Consider the following 12584-nt stretch of genomic DNA (forward strand, 5'->3'; position numbering starts at 1 on the left):
AACTACACTTTTGGCTTTTACAACATATCCAGGTAAAGAGTTTCACAGGCTGACTGTGTGTGAAGTAGTACTTCCTTAATTGTGTTTTGAACCTGCTGTCCATTGATTTCATTGAGTGATCCCTAGTTTCTGTGTTATGAGAAAGAGTAAATAACACTTACTTATTCACTCTCTACACACTATCCATGGAATCATAGGACTGGAAGAGACCATAGCAAGTCTTCTAGTCCAGTCCCCTGCACTCATGGTGGGACTAAGTATTATCTAGCTCACCGTTGGCAAGTATTTGTCTAACCCTCTCTTTAAAATCTTGACTGGTGGAGATTCCATAACCTCTGTAGGCACTTTATTCCAATGCTTAACCACCCTCATAATTAGGAAGTTTTTCTAATGTCCAATCTAAACCACCCTTGCTACAATATAAGCCAATTGCTTCTAGTCCTATCCTCTGCAGTTAATGAGAAAATTCATGATTTCAATGTCATCCTCCCCTTTGTCGTCTTTTCTACACTGAACAGCCCCAGTCTTTTTAATCTCTCCTCATATGGATATGTGGAGGGCCCAGCTTTGGATTCCAGCTTGGCTGGGATGGTGGGGACTTGCAGGAAGAGGAGGAGCAGGAGTGGGGCTACAGAGGGAGCAAGGCCTCATTTCTCCCACCTCTACTTTTAGGAACAATCTGTTTCCCATGAAATTCCTGGTACAGGTAAAATGAGTCAAAATCCTATCACCTCATAAAAATGCTAGTAGTTGATATTCCCCCAAATTTCAAATATGCTTAAAGCCATTCCTCCATAACTTTTAGATTAATTAAAGGAAACAGCTAACTACTATACATAGATCACTAACTTCTTTAGACTGAAAAGGGAATAGTGTTTATAAACTGGCCTGGTTAACTAGGTCCCACTGTACATTAGACAGGGGGAAATCACATAAAGATTGGAGCTGTTGGAAACTGATATTTTGATTTGGCCAATTACAACAACACACCGATCCCACATTGGATTTTGGTTCAAAGTCAAATAATACTTGTATTTGCTACCTGTAAACAGTTTCCACTAGAGATGTAAAATCCTGTTTAATTGGTTAACCAGCTAAATGTGATGTTTAACCAGCTTACTGATTAAAGGGGAGGCAGGCAGGGGGGCCCAATAAAACCTCCTTGGAACCATGCCAGGTGTTGGAGAGTATGTGTGATCATTGGTGGTGGAACATGTTTATAAAATCATGGCATTGAAGACAGTGACTCATACCCCAAACATTTTACCTCAATGATCCCTTTTACTCCTGTTCATGCTCCCTCACCTCCCAGAATGGGGTTGAGGATCAGAGCTGTGGTTCTGGGGCTAGGAGATGCAAACAGGGGTAGGAGACCTAGACTGGGACCCAACATACAAACTTCAGGTATAGGGTCATGAACAGAGCATTGAGTGTGGGGCCAGCAGCAGTCAGGAGCTCAGCCCTGGGATTGGCTGCATTCAGGACCCCATGTAAAAGGCTGGGAACATGCAGGGTTGCATCAGCCAAGCAGTGAGAGAGTCAACTCAGTGACAAAGAAAATGGTTACAGTGCAGAAGGTCAGCAGTCTCGTGCAATCTACATTCTCTCTAATTCAAGGTAATTTATCTACATTTGCAATTGCTGGACAAAACTTTTGTCATTAACAGGCACTTAACTCCCTTTCCACAGCAAATGAATGTGTGAAATCTGCTCTGTTGGCAGGAGCACTCTCCTGACAACATAGCAAAACCTGCATATTGAGGGAAGAAGTATTTTGTCAGAAAAAGTGCTGACAAACAATGTTCGTGCACACACCAACTTTCATCAACAGGACTTTGTCCACACAGCCTTGTCGCTAAAAACTGCATTGTGTAGACATACTCTAACAATCCACACATATAGAAGAGAATCCTAAAATTGAAAGGAGTTTGAACTCATTTTCTCACTGCCCACCCCTTCTTAGCAATCTCAAATGGAAATGCAATTAGCACTCCGCAGCTCAGAGAAGAGAGTACTGCCTAGAATGGCCAGCTTCTCAGAGTTTCATTGTAGTGGAAGTGTTGGAGAAACTGTTATGGCACTGCCCTACAAAATGTTATGAGTAAGCTCTGGTGCTTTACATAAACCATCACTAGAAATGATGAATTCATTCTCTCATTTATTATCCTATGTCTACATGATTCAGGCATTATTAAGCTGAACTCTTCCTTGCCCATATCAAAACTCTGCAGAATTGCAATGAGCAGAATGGCTCCTTTTGTTCTACATTGCTCTGTCGATCATCACTTCAGATGAATTTGACATTCAGTAAAAGACGTGATCTCATAAATAATAAGTTATTCAGATGTCAAAAGCATTACTGCCAGGTAGTTCTATTAAATAGGAGGTGTAGTTAGTAACACACGATGCACTCATATTAAATTCCATTCATTTTTCTCCTTCTGAAGTAATGGAAGGTTCATGGAAAATAAGCTGCTGGTTTCATTAAATTCAAGTCATTGAACCATATTTCACAGGTGTGTCTCTGGAGTAGACATTAGACTAAACATTCTGGTCAATCCTCACTTCCAGTATCCCAGTTACAAAATGAAACAATTGTTTTCATAAATGAAAAGCCTACAAAAGAGGTTTCTTTGCATTCAAAATGTCTTCAACTTACAATATATGCTATTGAGGCAGCAACAGAAAACTCCTATGATTCTGTTTTATAAAATCCTTCCATTCCTCTCACTATATGAACTACAGGGCAAAGAGAGGAGTTATAATCCTGAGTGGGAACTAGAGATGTTAAAAGTTAACTGGTAAGCATCACCTTAATGGGTGATGTTTACTAGTTCCTGTTGACTGGTGGGGGGGCTGGAGCACCTCCTGCCCGCCACGGCCAAGGGGCTTCTCCAGCCCCATGGGGCCCACCGCAGTCAGGGGCTGCTCTGGCCAGTTACTATCTAGGTCATTTTTCTCCTTCTGAAGTAATGGAATAAGTAAATAACTTTTCTTTATTCACTTTTTCCAAACCAGTCATGATTTTCTAGACTTCTATAATATCCCCCCTTAGTCTCCTCTTTTCTAAGTTAAACAACTGAGCCAAGTACCAAGCATATTCGTACTTAACCCACTGTGGTTTGAAGATGCCAAAAGTGAGAAATTCCCAGGTCTTCTGCCCATTGGCCCACAGGAGAAAAAAAAATCCTTCCTGATCCTGAACGGATGCCAGGATAGCCTGCATCATCTATCAGCTGGAGTCATATTCCTAGTTCAGGGGTGGCTAGAGTGAAGTGGACCCAAAAGAAGCTCCACATGGTCCCCCTTTCCAGGTAAAATCCTGGGAGCTAGGGAATGCTGGCTGGTAGACAACAGAGACTCTGTGAGGGACTCAGGTAACTCTTCTCATCCTTGGAGTGTTTCCTTCCCTCTCTACTGGAACTGTTCCCTTTCATGAACAGCCCCAGTTATCCCACCCACTGAAGCACATAAATGTATCCCAGCATTCCAGAAATATGCCAACATGTGATACATCTCAACAAGAAATATGGACTCAAGGGATTTAAATGAAGATAGGAATGCAAATGCCAGGAAAACAGGTCTGTTCACCTTCCTGCCTTTTTTTTCCTGCTTATTAGCATGTGCAACAGCAGAAGCAATTTTTCTACTGATAGATGCTTTGGATTCATAGTTTTTTCTCCATAGTGCAGTCGGGATATAGATAAGCTACAGAAGCTGTTCATTGCAGGCAATGGACAAACCTCCCTCCCCCCACAAACTCACAGAAACCACAGGAAGCATTTTTGTTTAGATTCTTTTTCCCCTTTCTTCCTCAGTAAACTTCTGATACCAGCTCAGGTTCCACATGCTCACCTATGAATATGTCAGCTGCTTGTACAGCAAAGGCTCTGCTTGCTTACTGAAATATTATCCACACTATAAAGGAAATTGTAGAGGATTACTATTGGAATAACAGTATGCATTTTTCATGATTAAAAGAGGGACTTGAGGAACACAGCTATCATGGTGATGAGCCAGTATAAAAAACAGATAGGCAGATTTGAATCATCTTTAGCAGCTTAAAAGGGAAATATTTATCCTTGTGCTTTGCAGTTCATAAACAGACACAGTACAGAGCCTAAGTCCTGCAGGTTTCTGTAAGCAATACATTAACCCTAAAAGCTTCCATTTGGAAAAAAAATAGTTCTGTTTTTGAGATAGAATGTCATGTACAGAAAAATGGGATATTTTAACTGAGATTTCATGCCAAACTTCCTTTGATAGGTCTCATAAGGTGAGGATCTTTGCCACATCAATAATACGAAATAAAAACCTCCATGATTGATTCTTCAAGCACAATAATCAGAGCAACCATTTATAGCACAGACCTACCGCACCACAGTGACCCAAATAACTTAGGGTACGTCTACACTACAGCGCTAGTTCGAACTAACTTAGTTCGAATTAGTTAATTCGAACTAAGCTAGTTCGAACTAACGCATCTAGAACTAAAAACTAGTTCGAACTAGCGTTTTGCTAGTTCGAACTAGTAAGTCCACATTGAGTGGACTCTGAACAGGGCTTAATGATGGCCGGAAGCAGTGCCGGCAGGGCATAAAAGGAGGACTTAGAGCATGGAGATGCTGTCTCAGGCTAGCCGAGGGCTGCGCTTAAAGGGTCCCGACCCCCACCCCGGACACACAGTTCTAAGGGGTGCCCCGCTTGCAAAGAAGTTCTGGCTTGGAGTGCCCTGAGTGCCCACACTGGGCACATCACACCACTCGGCCATCAGCCCGGCTGCACTTGCCGCAGGCTGCCATCTGGGGAGAGGGAGTAATTGGGGGGCTGCAGGAGAGCTTCCACCCCCAGAAGCCCGCAGAGCCAGCCCAGTCCTCCCCATCGGGGGCTCGTACCCCATTCCTCCCTCACCTCCTTCCACTTGCCCTTCCCTAGCCCCCCTTCTTATTGATGTACAAAATAAAGATAACGTTTCTTCCAACATTGACTCTGTCTTTATTGAACAAAACTGGGGGAGACTGGGAAAAGGAGGTGGGAGAGGGGAAGAGAAAGGCTGGGAGAGGGGAGGGCAACTAACATGATCAGGGGTTGGGAACAGGTCCCAGATGAAGAGAGGCTACAGAGACTGGGACTGTTCAGCTTAGAAAAGAGGAGACGGAGGGGGGACAGGATAGAGGTCTCTAAAAGCAGGGGTTGGGTGGAGAGGGTGCATTCAGAAAAGTTCTTCCTGAGTTCCCATCAAGAAGGACTAGAGGACACCAAAGGAAAGGAATGGGTAGCAGGCTTGAAACTAGTAAGAGAAAGTTGTTGTTGTTGTTGACAAAGCAAATAGTTAACCTGTGGAACTCCTTGCTGCAGGAGGCTGTGAAGGCTAGAACTAGAACAGAGTTGAAAGGGAAGTGAGATAAAGTGATGGAGGTTGGGTCCATGGAGTCCTATTAGCCAGAGGGTAGGAGTGGTATCCCTGCCCAAAGTTTGTGGAAGGCTGGAGAGGGATGGCACGAGACAAATGGCTTGGTCATTGTCTTCGGTCCATCCCCTCCAGGGTCCCTAGGGTTGGCCGCTGTTGGCAGACAGGCTACTGGGCTAGATGGACCTTTGGTCTGACCCAGTACGGCCATTGTAAGCTCAGGGCTCAGTGTCGGGGGTCTCAGTGGACCCCCTTGATTTTCATGCACACCTGGTCCTGGGTGGCCAGGCTGGCAGCTCTCCTGCCCTAGACGGCCACTTTCCTGTGCCTAGTGCGGAGATCGTGGACGAGGTCCACGATGTCCGCACTAGCCCAGGAAGGTGCCCGCCTCTTGCGGTCCAGGGCAAGCTCCTGGGAGCCGCCAGCCTGGTCCCGGCAAGAGGGGGTGGGCTGGGGGGCATCGGGTGGGTGGCTCTGTGCCGTGCCAGGTGCAGGGTCTGCTAGCTGGGTGCTGGCAGGCTTGCACCTGGCACGGGCACCGTAGCCAGCCCGTGCCCCTTTAAGGGGTCCGGGGCCGGGAGGGGGGCATAGAGTTTCCCTGGTGTTGGCCAGAGTGGCCACCAGGGAAACCTGGGGAGGGCTAGCCTCCCACTAGTTCGAACTAAAGGGCTACACAGCCCTTAGTTCGAACTAGCTAGTTCGAACTAGGCGTTAGTCCTCGTAAAATGAGGTTTACCTAGTTCGAACTAAGCGCTCCGCTAGTTCGATTCAAATTCGAACTAGCGGAGCGCTAGTGTAGCGCATAGGAAAGTTAGTTCGAACTAACGTCCGTTAGTTCGAACTAACTTTCTAGTGTAGACATACCCCCAGAGAAAACTGACAGCAGTAGCACACAGAGAAATATCCTGGGCCAGATTCTCTCCTTGGCTGGTGTATGTGTGTGTGTGTACAGCAGGGAGTGCCATAAGAGAGCTGGCGATGCCTCTTTGATTCTGCGAGCTAGAACCACTCTGGCCCTACTTTCTTGTTTCCCGTGCTGGGTAAGGAAAAAGGTGCACAGCTGGTGCAGAAGCCATCTTAGCCAGGTGTTCAGCACTAGGGAGATTTTTTTGGGCCAGGGGAATTCATTGTTGAACATTTGTGTCTAGGATCTGACTTATTTGTTTAGCTTTTGACGATGAAGCACCCGATTTTCCTATTACAAAGCAGTACTAGAGTAAGGGCAGGACTGATTTACTCCCACATAGTGCCTAAGAAAAAGTGTTCTTGCACATACTTTCTGTTCCTATTAATAGCTGTGCAAAGGAATAGCTCCACAGATATCCTGTGCTCAGTTAGGGATAAATCAGAATTTTATCCTACGTACAATAGTCAAACTAAGATGATTTGCTTTTGATTCTGATTTAATATGTTGCTGAAATAATTTCAAAAGTATAAGTAAAAGTGTAACCCACACACCTACTGTGGTTCACTGTTCCATGTAGTGGCACTTAGATCGCTTACAACATGAGCTAAGAACAAGGGAGCTCTACCACCTAAGCTACAAGCCAGCTAGCTTTACAGCTCAAGCTGTAGAGGCTCCTACATTGAGGTCCCAGATTCAAATCTGCCCAGTCACAAGTACACTCATTTCTATAAGTACGCTGGCTATTTTAATTCCACTGTCCTATTTCAACAGCAATTTAATGCAACTGATTCATACTTGGTCCATAGGAGCCTGCTTGGTGTACTTTATGTTTTTACTTTATAAAACCAAAACAAACCCTGACTTCGTTGGTTGTGAACAAAACTCTTCAGACATGAATTGAGTATTGACAGTGTAGTCTTCCTGAATCTGGAGACAATCTAACACAATAAATTTGGCTCCTTAACAAGTTGCAGGCCAAGGCTGGGATGGTACATATTAGGAGTAGGAATCTTTGTAGAGTACCCCACTATGGTGGTTCTGGGATACTGCAAGCTGTAAAAAAAATAAACCCCATAGTTACTTCCCTTGGGGAAATTGTTGAGAATTAGAGCATGTCCCAGTTGCTCCAATTTATGCTGAGGTCTGTCTTGGTCCCCAGAGTAGCCAAGTCTTAAACACTCAGGCTTTGTCTACACAGCTGGCTTCCAGCCGAGAGTATACAAATGAAGTGCTGATTAGCATTTTGTCGGGCAGAGAGGGATAAGGATCTTGTGCAAAAAGGGGGGTTTGTGCAAAAAGGAAACGTCTACACTGCTTGTTTTTGTGCATAAACCCTTACGCAAAAAACGGCTCGAATAGATTATACAAATGAAGCACAACAAAATGCTAATCAGTGCTACATTTGCATACCCTCTGCTGGTAAAAGCCGGCTGTGTAGACATAGCCACAAAGGCATTTCGTAGCCACCTCCGTCTTCTGGGATATACCTTTGGTCTGTACTTCGAGGCCAGCAGCACACCTTGATCTCTGTGTAAACTTCATTCATAATAGCAGGAAGCTTCTCTGTGTACGGAGGGAAAGATGTAGATATATGTGTATATCCAGTCAATTGGACATTAATTTGCCATGTTCCAGAGACTGACACCCCTGATCTACTCTATGTAATCAAGCTATATAATGCACCTGTCAGGTCCGATTCATGGGAGTTTGGGTAATCTTGATAACTAGCACATCATGAAAATCAAATGTATTCCAAGGAAGTATTTGAAAAGCTAATGTGACAGATACAATTCAAAGTGACTTCTTAGCCCAAGATCTTTCTAGACAAAAGGAAAATGGAATTTATTTGATTATTTAGTCATGACTACAACTTCTTGTCCCTTACTAAATCTTGTCTCATGAAAAATCTCCCATTAAGTTTTCCAGGATTTCTGTTGTAGTAAAAAGTGCAAGACTGGCTCTTATTGTGTAATATTTTCTTAAAAATAACTTGCAATAAATTGTTGCTCAAGGTGACAAACAGGAAACATGTAATATAATCTGTGTTACATGATGCTGCAGCTGCATCCCTTCTTACTAATTTTCAAGTCTATAAACTTCTGGAAAGCATCAGATGTTTGGGGAATACTGTCCCACTCTTCCAATGTTTTAAAGCACATATAAGATTTATTTCTTCCATATAAAATACGATTTCTGCCTTAACTTTTGTACTTTTAAGCTTGATGGAACATGCAATATATCCTCTTGTCGGAAACCCCAATTCCTTTGTTCATTTGTGGATTTTTTACATGTCCCTTAATCAAAATACCTGTGGGACATTGCTAGAAAATCTTCTTCCATGCACAAAATATGTCCACTTGATCACATACACATTGGAGAGCTTTCTCCAACCATCAACATTTGCAAGACCTTACAACATGCAAACTACTAGGGGAGCAAAGCTGGCCTTTTGTACATGAATATGCACAAACATTAGGGATGTCTGGTCATGCAGAGACTGTTAATGCACAAAATTATTTTTTTTCCTACTGCAGGGTTGCTAACATTGGCAACAGGCATAAACATGACTCATGCGTTCTTTTCAATCTTTCATAGCTCAGCAGTGCTGTAAAATGCTGCTGTTCGTTTTAATTCAGTGAGTAGAAGTTTTGTTTTGTTTAGTACTAAGGGAATTGCATGTGCTATTAGAAAGCATCTGACAGCCGTCTGTCAGAGGCAACTTACTGCATTACAGTCCCACAAAAAGCAAAGGCTAAGAAGTTTCATCTTCAGCAAAGCTATCAATGGTCTCACAAAGTGAGATAAAACCTTTTCCAAATCCGTCTCTCTATTTTCTTACCTGCTTCACTGAGATGAATGCAATAGACAGAGAGAGAATATATCCTGTATCCAGTCCTAGAAAAGTTTACCTTCAGATCTTCTTTTTCACGAGTATGTACAGTAATTAAAACATTATCTTCAATCTAAAAGAGGCATGATTTTAAAAATGATAAAAACATTAAATACTTTGGGGGCAATACTGACTACAATAAGGAGTGCATTTCCAAGTGATTCATATCAATTTGTTGGAGAAGATAAAACTCTCAAGGCTTTGTCGGTTTACCCAGCATCTTCCAGGTAATATTCAGGCCATTTAGCTATTTCAAAACTTTTCTTCCCACTCACGTCTTTAGTTCCTGCCATGCTGCTTTTTTTTAAAAGGGTACCAATCTTGTGGAATTCAAGAATTTGAAACTTTGCCTATTGGTTTTTGGAGCTTGCTGAACTATTCTGAGTTTGTCAAATTCCTGCTCCCCACCCACTCCAGCTCTTAGTTTAACTCTCTTTGTGATTGTGCTGATTTATTATTTTTTTAAAAAATAATTAATTCAATTTAAAATCAAGGACATTTTTTATTTTAAGTAGAAAATGGAAGCTTCAATTAAAGGAAATAACACTAAATCTCTCCCCAAGCACAAAAAGTGTCTGATTTTCAGGTTACCAAAAATCCTGAGTAAAGAGCAAATCATGTCAAACCAATCGGATAGCTTTCTTTAATAGGGTAACGTGTCTTGTGGATAAGGGAGAAGCGGTGGATGTGGTATACCTAAACTTTAGTAAGGTGTTTGATTCGGTCTCACGTGATATTCTTATCAATAAACTAGGTAAATACAACTTAGATGGGGCTACTATAAGGTGGGTGCATAACTGGCTGGATAACCGTACTCAAAGAGTACTTATTAATGGTTCACAATCCGGCTGGAAAGGCATAAAAAGTGGGCTTCTGCAGGGGTCTGTTCTGGAACCGGTTCTGTTCAATATCTTCATCAATGATTTAAATATTGGTGTAGAAAGTACGCTTATTAAGTTTGCAGATGATACCAAGTTGGGAGGGGTTGCGACTAATCTGGAGGATAGTTTCATAATTCAAAATGACCTGGACAAATTGGAGAAATGGTCTGAGGTAAACAGGATGAAGTTTAATAAAGACAAATGCAAAGTGCTCCACTTAGGAAGGAACAATCAGTTTCATGCATACAGAATGGGAAGCGACTGTCTGGGAAGGAATATGGCAGAAAGGGATCTAGGGGTCATAGTGGACCACAAGCTGAATATGAGTCAGCAGTGTGATGCTGTTGCAAAGAAAGCAAACATGATTCTGGGTTGCATTAACAGGTGTGTGTGAGCAAGTCACGAGAAGTCATTCTTCCACTCTACTCTGCGCTGGTTAGGCCTCAATTGGAGTACTGTGTTCAGTTCTGGGCACCGCATTTCAAGAAAGATGTGAAGAAATTGGAGAGGGTCCAGAGAAGAGCAACAAGAATGATTAAAGGTCTAGAGAACACGACCTATGAAGGAAGACTGAAGGAATGGGAATTTGTTTAGTTTAGAAAAGAGAAGACTGAGGGGGGACATGATAGCAGTTTTCAGATATCTAAAAGGGTGTCATAAGGAAGAGGGAGAAAACTTGTATATCTTGGCCTCTGGGGATAGAACAAGAAGCAAAGGGCTTAAACTGCAGCAAGGGAGGTTTGGGTTGGACATTAGGAAAAAGTTCCTAACTGTCAGGGTAGTCAAACACTGGAATAAATTGCCCAGGAAGGTTGTGGAAATTCCATCTGTGGAGATATTTAAGAGTAGGTTAGGTAAATGTTTATCAGGGATGGTCTAGACAGTGTTTGGTCCTGCCACATAATTCTGTCTTTTGTTTTAGCTACACCAGACTAACACGGCTGCATCTCTATCACTATCCTTCCAGTCCTAGTATTCTATGATTCTATTCTATGATTCTATGATTATCCTTTCAATACGTTTTTCTTAACATTTTGCCTATTCCCTGCTCTGTTTTTCTCTCCTCGCTCCCTTTTCATGCCATCTCTCCTAAGTGGAATGGAGTGTGTATACTCAACCATTTGGAGACAGAGCCTAGATTTCAAACTCATACCATCGAGTTCAGCTTAAAATGAGGCAAAATGTGTTTACCTAGGTATTGTCTCTCTGCTTTAGGACCATTGTTTTCTAGCCAACCATTGTAGACTTCTGGAGATTGATGAAAGATCATTAGCGGAGCACATATCTACCTATTCTTTGCCTTGCTTATTTGCTTTGCCTAACTCATAATCGTGTGCTTGCACTAAAGAAAATCAAATGTACTTTTTCAAATCATTTTTTAGGTTAAATGTTAGCCTTTTGAAAGCTGAGGCCTTTTATTTGTACCTTAATTTTAGGGACACTTGGTTGTTGGCCAGCACACTCCTCTAACAGATTATGCGGATTCAACTGGAATAACACATTTCCTTAAATAGTGGGGGTTTTCACCCTAATCCTTCTAAAATTCTATTTGTGCACTTAATATTTTTCCATTCTACATTTTGCAAGGGAGACATCAAAGCATTGAACAAATAGTTTACTTGCCACAACTCTAACTTTTAAAAGCTCTTTTCTCATATGGTTCTGAAATTAAGAAATGTCAGAGATGTAGTTTATTCTGTTTGAATATATAGACATTGCAAATAGGTGCTCACCCCTTAAGCACATAGTGAATACACAGTTTTTCGCTCACTCTCATGTTAATCTTGCTATCACATCCTTAACCAAAACTTTTTCAAAATGCTTTGCATATCCTCTAATAATTCAGTTCAGAAACCTCAGCACCACACAACACAACACCTTTATATACTTAATAAGAACTGCTCTAGAGCGGAACAGTAATTTCTTATGACAAGCCAGAAACTTTGATTAAAAAGTAAGAGGAGATTCAATTACTGCTTGACTTAAAGCTTCATTTTCCGGGATGGTAAATGCTGGTGATAGCATTTTTCTGAATTACTCACAAAGCACCACTCCTTGTTTCACCAATTATTTAAACGCCTCTTACCTATGAAAAGATTCCACTCAGTGTCCAAATCGGCCTGATTTGCTAGGCAGCCCTTCATTACATTGAGGCAGTAGTTGTTGCAAGATTTCACAGTGGGAAGTCCTCTGCAGTAAGGGCAGTACAACATCTTCATTAGTGCACGGATGCACCCTGGGGTTGGGCTGACCTGTGGAGTTTAAAAAAAAATAGGGAATCAATTTCCTGTCCCATGAGAGACTAAACAGCTGAGATGATCCTCAGGCAGTAGATGAAGAAAGGACAGTTTGTGACAGAGCTTAACTCTTACTAATACCCTCCTGTGAGAATAATCAATTACTGCCAATTTTCTTAATTTGGCACAGATGTCAGCGATATGCAAGAACATAGATGTCAACATCCCCATCATTGTAATTCAGCTTCAGATCTTCTGC

The 12584-nt window shown here is 42.2% G+C and overlaps 1 protein-coding gene across 2 annotated transcripts in view; it reads right to left on the minus strand.

Annotated features, from left to right (window-relative positions):
• The window catches only part of GPC6 (glypican 6), a 1157112-nt gene that overhangs the window by 296180 nt on the left and 848348 nt on the right, over window positions 1-12584 (minus strand). For both annotated transcript variants that reach the window (XM_006113655.4, XM_075918824.1), the window contains exon 4: window positions 12175-12340. In XM_006113655.4, coding sequence (XP_006113717.2) covers window positions 12175-12340 — 166 coding nt within the window. The remainder of the gene's footprint in view (window positions 1-12174; window positions 12341-12584) is intronic.

This window comes from Pelodiscus sinensis, chromosome 1 (genome assembly GCF_049634645.1).
Source record: "Pelodiscus sinensis isolate JC-2024 chromosome 1, ASM4963464v1, whole genome shotgun sequence".
Taxonomy (NCBI): Eukaryota; Metazoa; Chordata; order Testudines; family Trionychidae; genus Pelodiscus; species Pelodiscus sinensis.